Here is an 8,540-nt window from a genome sequence, read left to right as displayed (position 1 = left end):
AAGTGAGAGCTTCTCTCTCTAGAAACTACTTCTAAAACTAATCTTAATGTGTGTGAATGAACTAATCTCCCTTTGCTCTTCAATCCTTGGCTTTAAATAGCATCTTTGGCGCCAAAGTTGGTTGGAATTGGGCCCCACAACCCTTGAGAATTCTTTGGTCACGTTTTCATTAAAAAATCATAAACCAGCACCGACGCGTACGCGCACAGCACGCGTACGCGTCCATGGGGTGATTCGCAGGTGCGCGCAAGCGCCAGGTGCGCGCGCGCGTCCATGGGCGAGTTCAACTTCTTTGACTTTTCATGATTTCTCCACTTTGCATGCTTTTCCTCTTCACTCTTTTGATCCATTCCTAGCCTTTTCAATCTGAAATCACTAACAAACATATCAAGGCATCTAGTGGAATCAAAGGGAGATTAAAACCATCAAATTAAGGGTTGAAAAGCATGTTTTCACATCTAAGCACAAATAAGGAGACAATCACAAAACCATGCTATTTCATTGAATAAATGTGGGTAAAAGGTGATAAAAGCTCTTAAAATCAATAAAAGTTAAACCGTCAAAACGGGGTTTATCAGCGATCGAAGCTTGGAGCGAGAAGTTATGGAGGTTTGATTTATGGTGTTAGGGTTTGTCTTTCTCCTTCCTCACCATGCATTGCTTCAGCGTGTTTATGCTGAAGGGAAGAAGGGAATTGGCTCTTCTTATATGTGGTTGGGCTGATGGGTTGGGCCTTGGGCCCATTTTGGGTCCTGTGCAACCGGTTCGGTTCATTTGATCTAATTTTGGGCTAAATTTTTTTAAATTAGTATCAAAATTTATATTTAATTAGTTCTACCTCACTAAATCATAAAATTCTATTTTTTAATTTATTTGATTAATAATTAATTTATTAACTAATTATTCACTAATTACTCGGGATTTACAAGAAACGCGCGTGTGTACACGCTGTGTATAATAAAAATAATTTTTGTTAGTTTTAGACTAATTTGGTTGGACTTTGTTGCCAAAAAAATTTGAATGTGTAGTAGAACTTATTAGTATTTTAGTTTTTAATAAATTATTTTTTACAGTGTTTTTTAAAATAAAAAAAGATTTTGACCTTTTAAAAGTATTTTTTAGGGTTATTTTGTCTAATTTTTTTGTTCTTTTTTTTTACTAGGACAATCTTATTATTTATATTATTTCTTTAAAACAAATTATGAATTTTAGGTTTAGTGTGTTTTTTCTTTGAAAATATCACGTTTAAGCCGCCTAATTGCGATACTCCTTTTTAAAATAAGTGTTTTTGTTTTGTTTATATTTTATATTTAGATTCATTAATTTAAAAAAAAATTAATATGGTTCGAAATTCAAATACATTAATAGATGAAGTATATATAACGGATGGATGCCGTATTTGTTATTTTCTGAGGGCAGCCAGTTGATTTGATTCTAGTCACCGACCTACCGAATTACATGCGGCCGTGGAGTGCTCACAATAGAAGGTGATAGACTGATAGATTTTCGCATAGTGCACCATACTGACATGCAATGGATATAATTCTGATTCGGTATTTCATAGCTGGGAGGGAATTTTTTAAGTAAAGAAACGAACAATCACAGAAAATTTGTACAGTTTTTACCATTTTGATTAACTTAGTTCATTTTAGTTTTAAATTTTGTGGGAAAGTAAATCGAATGGTTATTTTAATACTTTGCCTTGGGCCAGGGGCATGCCAATAAGAGACGTGTTCTAATTATCCTTTAATACTATCGAGTCTTGTTCCTTGTTCCCCAAGTCTCAAACCCATGCCCAGGCAGCCCAGCCCATATAAATGTCTAATGCACAGCTTAATCAACAATACAACCATGGAGCAAATTAATATTTTGGTCAGCAAGGGCCTAATGAACATATTAGAAGTTGAGAATGAAGAATACCAATTAGTTAAGAATGGTTTCTTAAAGGGTATGGGATTCATGGGGAATGTTACTAATGTGATGGCTATACATAAGAACAATGTTGCATCTAGCTTGACAAGGCAAGCACGTTTGCACTCCTTTATGATTTTCTCGAAGGCGGTAGCAACCAAGTGTGGTGGGGATCCTAATGTGAGGTATGCTTGGTATGGTAGCTCTCTGGATGACCTCAAACAGATTGTATCTCTTGGATTCCATGATGATCATTATCATAATCACTCTCATGGTGTTGGGATTTCCCTATTTTCTGCCAAATATTCCATTGACAGGTAAGTTATTGATAAGATTGTATTTGGTAAATGTCTCCCAAATATGATATAGACAAAGCAGAATGATTGTGTTTTTATTTTCATTTCTTCTTTTTAAATTTGTTACAGGAGTGTGACTTGTGAATAAGAAATAAAAGAAAAATTTGCTTATTTGATTGATTTATTGATTAATAGTGCAATGTGCACAATGGAAGATGAAAATGGTTTGAGACACGTGATGCTGTGTAGAGTGATAGTAGGGAAGGTGGAAGCTGTTCCTGATGGTTCAAATCAGAGCCACCCTAGTTCAATCCATTATGACACTGGTGTTGATGATATTTCAGCACCTACAAGACATATCATATGGCCTGCTTTCATTAATTCACACATTCATCCTGATTATATTGTTAGTTTCAAGTATACTTATATGAAAGGTAAGAAGCTAATTTATATAAGCCTATTATTCCTTGTTGATTAATACATTATGGCCAACTAGTTTTTGGTTATGATAAAGATCCACAGGTATACAGGGGACAAAATCCTCAATCAAAATATGTGTTGTTTCCTAATTTGATGGCAAGAGTCTCAAACCGTTTGAAGCCTTTGCAGATGTCTTATTTACTCGGAAGTTATCGTCTTTACCAAGTAACAACAACATTCTCCCATTATTATTACCAAGCTTTCCATGTTCATGGATATTCATCACCTGGATTGGTTGTTGTGATTGACACTTTTAACTGGTGGCTTCCTTTAGGAACGTAAGATTTCAAGAGAACTATGGGTCAAGGATGTGAGATCCATAATTGGAGACCCACTGCTGCGTGAAGTGATTTCAGAAAGCAGTGGCAATTTGCAACTTCTTTAGTCTATTTTGTCGGCAGAAATGTTATGTTTTATGCAAACATATTCTCTTTAATTGGTTGAAGAACAAGAATACAAGAGAAAAACAAAATTTTACATACTTGTAAACATTGATCTTATATACACATGAAGGGTTCATTGTATTAAGCAATAGAAAACAAGGGAAAAAAAAGATTCATTGTATTTTCTCTTTTCTTATAAGCACAGAGAAAAAGAAAAAGAGGTTTTTCATATAATGCCTTCAACAATTATGTAGAAAGCTTGATTATATTCCTTTTGAGAGTGGAGATAAGACTGCGGGGGAAGCTATTAATTATTGATGGGGATAGATTATTATTACATGGTAAGCCTTCTAAAGGTAATGGGATAGTTTATTACCTCCGTCTCTCTCATATTGATTGACTCGTTGTGTTTTGCTGGGTTTCTAGAAAAAAAAAATGCTACATTTTATATATAAGCATATGAACTTGGTGCAAACTACAGAAAAAAATAGTAAAATAATCTATCATCAGTTATGAAATTGATATGTCCTGCGATGATGAACAACGTAACAAAGTCATAATAATAACAATGTGATGCGAAATTAAAAAGAAAAAAAAAAGCAGGGTTTTGTTAGGCTAAGAGCCAGAAATTTCTCTGGGTTTTAGTGTTGAGAACATAGCCTCCTTGCTGTCCTTTTCTTTGCACAGCGACACAAGTGCAAGTGCTGTTTTGGATCAAATACTCTGCTGTGTCTAATATTCTTCCTCCCTTCATCATTGACGACCCTCCCCCTGATCTCCTATATCTGTATGCATCCATCATCTTAATTAATTTCCACACATTCAAAAGCCAATAATAAATAATTCTCATTAAAGTTAAATTAAAGAGTTGGTAGATAATTACCCTAACAGTGCTGAAGTAATATTGCGCTTTTGGCCTATAACTATGACATCAACCTTTTGCGTTTTGCTTTGGGAGAGGATTGTGGTACCTCTATCTTTATCCATCTCCACCTTCATCACGCGCACATTAACCTTAGGCTGAGCTGCCTTACAAGCGTGCTTCATCTCCTCGAGAAAATCCACAGCACCACCTTCGCCCTCCGCCGCTGCACCGCCACCTCCGACGTCCAAAGAGGCAGTGGTGGTACTCCCTAATGAAGGCATCTTGAGGATGGTTGAGAGTGTATTGCGCCACGAATTAGGGTTCTCAACATGCAAGAGGATCAACTCGTCGTGATCCACCACCGCGTGAGACAGCGCGTATTGGAGCGCAGCCGCCGATTCCCTCGTTGGATCAGCCACAACCATCACCTTCCGTGTTTGATTCCCATTCCTACTACTACTTCCTCCTCCCCCTGCTACATCTTGCATACTCGCATGCATTTTAATTTCGCCTCCACGCGCCTTTCTTCCTTTATCTTTATTTCTTTTACCGCGGCGGCCACCGCCACGTCATGCTACCACGCACCACCGCCCTTTAATTTGAGAGACAGAGAAGAGGACAATAATAATAATTAATTTAATCTTAATTCAATTAATGAACAGACGCTAATTATTGTGTGTTGACCCCTCATGCATGAGTAGCAGCTAATATGATTGTTAGTAATTTCTCAAATAAGTGCGCCTTTGTTTTTACTTATGCTATATTTGGGATGCCCCATCGTGTCTTTTCTATCAAATTCCATAATAAAACCAATTTTCCTTCAGACCCGGTCAAATGCTTTATTATTTAACATCCTCATCACGCAATAATATATATATAGAGAGAAGAGTTTTATTTTTAAAATTAATTATTTAGATCTGTGAAAATAAAGCTTCTTTACTTTTCCATATATATATACAGTTATATACACACATACATTCCCTGTCTTTCACTCCACTTCTGCTGGAAAGTGTCAAAGTAAGGACCTCCAGGGCCTATCTAACATGAAACTAGTTGAGTTGATGATTGCAAAAAAGATATTAGCCTACGATCCATTATTTCTTTCGGTTTCATTCAATGATGAAATCCCACAAACAAAAAGAGCAATGTTCTTTTTTTATTTATAATTTATATATATTTTCATAACCTCACATGCATGTACTTTATTCTTTCCCCAAATTTTTATCATGCTCTTCAACAAACTAAAATATCGCCACAACCATTAGTCAAAATTTGTTACTTCATTCTATCTCTTTTAACTTATTCAAATGAGTCCCTTTAACAATAGGTATGTCAAGTATTGTCAACCATCAGGTAGTGAATTAGTGATAACCTACGTTTTAGGGTACGTATTAGAGTTTTAAAGAACGAGGAAATGATGAGTCTTAATTATAACCAAATGGAAGAAAAATTCGCCTACCTGCCTGTTTTTTATTAAAATATACATGTTTCTTATTATATCAACTTTGATAGTTTGATCCAAATATATACTTCCGTGATCTTGCTACGTATAAATTTGTCTCAGCATTGCAATATGTTGATATACATTAGTTTATTTCAATTTAAGAATAAAACTGAAGAGTTATATATATATATATATGATAGAATCAAATTAGATTAAAATTTAAAAACAACAAAGTGAATATCAAGTGTCAATAAATTATAACTCAAATGGTATAGTCTCTTCATATTCTTTTAAGAGATTGTGGATTTAAATCTTTTTATTTTTAATTAAAAAAAAACAAAGTGAACATCAAGCGAAAACATTTATTTATTTATTTATTTTCATGTGGAGTAGAGAGGCATATGACTGTATGAGGCTACTAAGCTATCAGCAGAGGCACATTAGGATCAGGTGAATCGAGTACACATCAAATGATCCCCACCGCCATACTTATTATTCTTACAACTTCAAGCCTAATATACTCGCAATCGAAAAAAAGAAATTAAGTCAAGAGCAGAATATATGTTAAGTTAAAACTTATCATTTTATTAAAAAACTTACTTTTCTTACAATATTAGTTATTTTATTCGATTATTTAATTTTATTATTTTTTATAATTATTTATATAATGATAATAAAAACTATTTTTATTAAAGTGATAATACATAAATATGTATGTATATAAAACATTTTTGTTGTTATTACATTAAAATTAAATTATGCAGTGAAAAAATGGGATGTGTCCTTCATTTTTGTTTATATACACATAAAAGAAAGGTAGCTAACATATATTCTCAAATAAAAATATTATATGTATATTAAAAGTTAGATATTAAATTAATTATTATATATTTTTTTAAAGACAGTGAATTGCATTTATTAAAAAGATAGTACAATTTATTATATTTAGCATAATTATAAATTTTAGCATGATTCTTAAAATATATGTTAAAATTATTATTCACAGAAAATTTTAAATTTTTATTTTAATAAAAACCCAATAAATATATTAAAATTAAAATTTTACATTTTGAGAATATGCTAGCTAAACAAAATAGATTGGAGATATTTATTAAATTTTGGGACAGCATTAATATGGATAATTAATTAATTAGTGTTGGGGTACTCTTATTCTTGGTCTTCTTACTATCAACGCAACCTTTTGCAGCTTGAGAGAGAGAGAGAGAGATCTCAAATCCATTCCTATATCTTCTCCTTCCTTTACTTCCCTCTCTTCAAGTTTCAGCCACACAAGTCAAGTTTCAAAGGCAACGCGAACGCAACCATGGTATGGTCTGGCCTCTTCGTTTCTCCTCTATTTCCACTTATTGTCTCTTTTCACAGTGCTTCAATTTTCTAGCTAGCTCCTTATTATTTATTTTTTAGTTTCGAAATTCGTAAATATTTTGATCATCGGTTTGGGCACTTTGCGTTTGTGTTGCTGATCTTATCGGCTTCTTCCACATCCTCGATCTGATCATTGTATCATTCCCTTCCAGATCTGATTACTGATTTCCGTTCCTAATTTTAGTCTTGCTAACCCTAAAATTCATAACATGCTTTGGGATCTCATCCACGGAATCTTCCCCTCTAATTTGTTGAATGGATATCAAATTAGGGGTGAAGATCGAAATCACTTGATTTTATTTTTCATTGAGGAACTATTAGCTACTCAAGTGGCAAAAAGATTAAAGTATGCGTGAGTAATGATTCGTGTGGGTATCTGCTTGATCATAATTGCTTTGCTTTGGTGTGCCTTTCAATCTCTCAGGCAAATGCAGCTTCCGGAATTGCGGTCCATGATGACTGCAAGTTGCGGTTTTTGGAGCTCAAGACAAAAAGGACTCACAGGTTCATAGTTTTCAAGATTGAGGAGAATCAGAAGCAAGTCATTGTGGAGAAGCTTGGTGAGCCAGCTCAAGGCTACGAAGATTTCGCTGCTTGCCTCCCTCCTAATGAGTGCCGCTATGCTATATATGATTTCGAGTTCTTAACCGAAGGCAATGTCCCCAAGAGCAGGATTTTCTTCATTGCTTGGTAATTAGATGTTTGCTTGTTTGTTTGTTCATATGCCTGCTGGTTGCTTTTGTTGTTGATTGATATTAATTTGATTTTCGTGTGCCTTTGCTGCCTTTATTATTTGAAGGTCTCCTGACACATCAAGGGTTAGAAGCAAGATGATTTATGCAAGCTCCAAAGACAGGTTCAAGAGGGAACTCGATGGGATTCAAGTAGAGTTGCAAGCAACTGATCCTTCTGAGATGGATCTTGAGGTGATCAAGAGCCGCGCCAACTAAACTATTACAAATAGCAGGCTTTGTTATGGGAACTATGCTCCGGTGTTCCCCTTTAAGGCCTTACTTACTTTTATGGAAATTCTTAGTTTCTGGGTTGCTGACCAGTTATGGTCTCGGTTTCCCGAGTTGTGGTATAATGTCTATTGCACTTTTAACAATATTCGCATGTTCTATTGTCTCATGATTTGTGGTTTTATACAACGTTTGCTTTGGAGTGGCATTTTAATCTTATGGTTACTAGCTGAATTTGTAACTGCTTTGTGTGATGAGACCGAAAATAGGGTTCACATTATGACTTCATATGGTTGAAATATGCTTTCCCTTGTATGGATAGGGCCGGTAGACAGATTCTTGGAATGTTTCTGGTTGAGTATTATTCTTGGAAGGTTTATGGCCATGCTTTAAAATACTAGATTTAGCTAAAGAGCTTGTGGAAGATTGTTTTCGGTTATTTTTGTCTTTTGATCTGCTGTCATGATGTCACTTTTAGTATGTGTTCTATTGTGCGACTCGTTTATGGTATGCTCCAGTTTATTTCTCCTCATGTGGACCTTAAAACATTAATGAGAGAGGATTTATTACCAAAGCCGTCATTGTTAAATGTTAAACAATATACACAAAACAGCAAAATCCATTCAGCAAGGGGACATAACATTAGTTCATGGTAACAAACTAGCCAAGCCATTTGGAATGCAATATTCTTATTTCTTATTTACTAATTTATATTATCTTGCAAGCATCTAATTTTTGCTCCAAGGGTATCTACCACCGAAAGTAACAACGGATTTCTTAGTTGCGGGTTAGTTGCAGGTAATCAACTTTAGA

The 8,540-nt window shown here is 34.6% G+C and overlaps 3 protein-coding genes across 3 annotated transcripts; 2 read left to right on the top strand and 1 right to left on the bottom strand.

Moving 5' to 3' along the window:
* The first annotated feature begins 1,851 nt into the window (after positions 1–1,851).
* LOC110279614 (probable inactive poly [ADP-ribose] polymerase SRO2) lies at positions 1,852–3,084 on the top strand. The gene is made up of 4 exons (XM_021139592.2): positions 1,852–2,228; positions 2,403–2,641; positions 2,722–2,852; positions 2,962–3,084. The coding sequence occupies exons 1-4, from the start codon at positions 1,852–1,854 to the stop codon at positions 3,070–3,072; spliced, it is 858 nt and encodes a 285-aa protein (XP_020995251.1). The 3' UTR covers positions 3,073–3,084.
* A 234-nt stretch (positions 3,085–3,318) lies between these two features.
* Positions 3,319–4,699, bottom strand: LOC107482163 (uncharacterized). Its single transcript, XM_016102562.3, has 2 exons — positions 3,954–4,699; positions 3,319–3,855 (listed from the first exon to the last, which is right to left on the bottom strand). The coding sequence occupies exons 1-2, from the start codon at positions 4,433–4,435 to the stop codon at positions 3,681–3,683; spliced, it is 657 nt and encodes a 218-aa protein (XP_015958048.1). The 5' UTR covers positions 4,436–4,699; the 3' UTR covers positions 3,319–3,680.
* A 1,839-nt stretch (positions 4,700–6,538) lies between these two features.
* Positions 6,539–7,968, top strand: LOC107482185 (actin-depolymerizing factor 3). The gene is made up of 3 exons (XM_016102588.3): positions 6,539–6,706; positions 7,190–7,455; positions 7,565–7,968. The coding sequence occupies exons 1-3, from the start codon at positions 6,704–6,706 to the stop codon at positions 7,713–7,715; spliced, it is 420 nt and encodes a 139-aa protein (XP_015958074.1). The 5' UTR covers positions 6,539–6,703; the 3' UTR covers positions 7,716–7,968.
* Positions 7,969–8,540: the final 572 nt, after the last annotated feature.

The sequence above is a fragment of the Arachis duranensis genome, chromosome 3, assembly GCF_000817695.3.
Source record: "Arachis duranensis cultivar V14167 chromosome 3, aradu.V14167.gnm2.J7QH, whole genome shotgun sequence".
In the NCBI taxonomy this organism is placed as follows: Eukaryota; Viridiplantae; Streptophyta; class Magnoliopsida; order Fabales; family Fabaceae; genus Arachis; species Arachis duranensis.
This window is presented reverse-complemented; position numbering and strand designations above follow the sequence as displayed.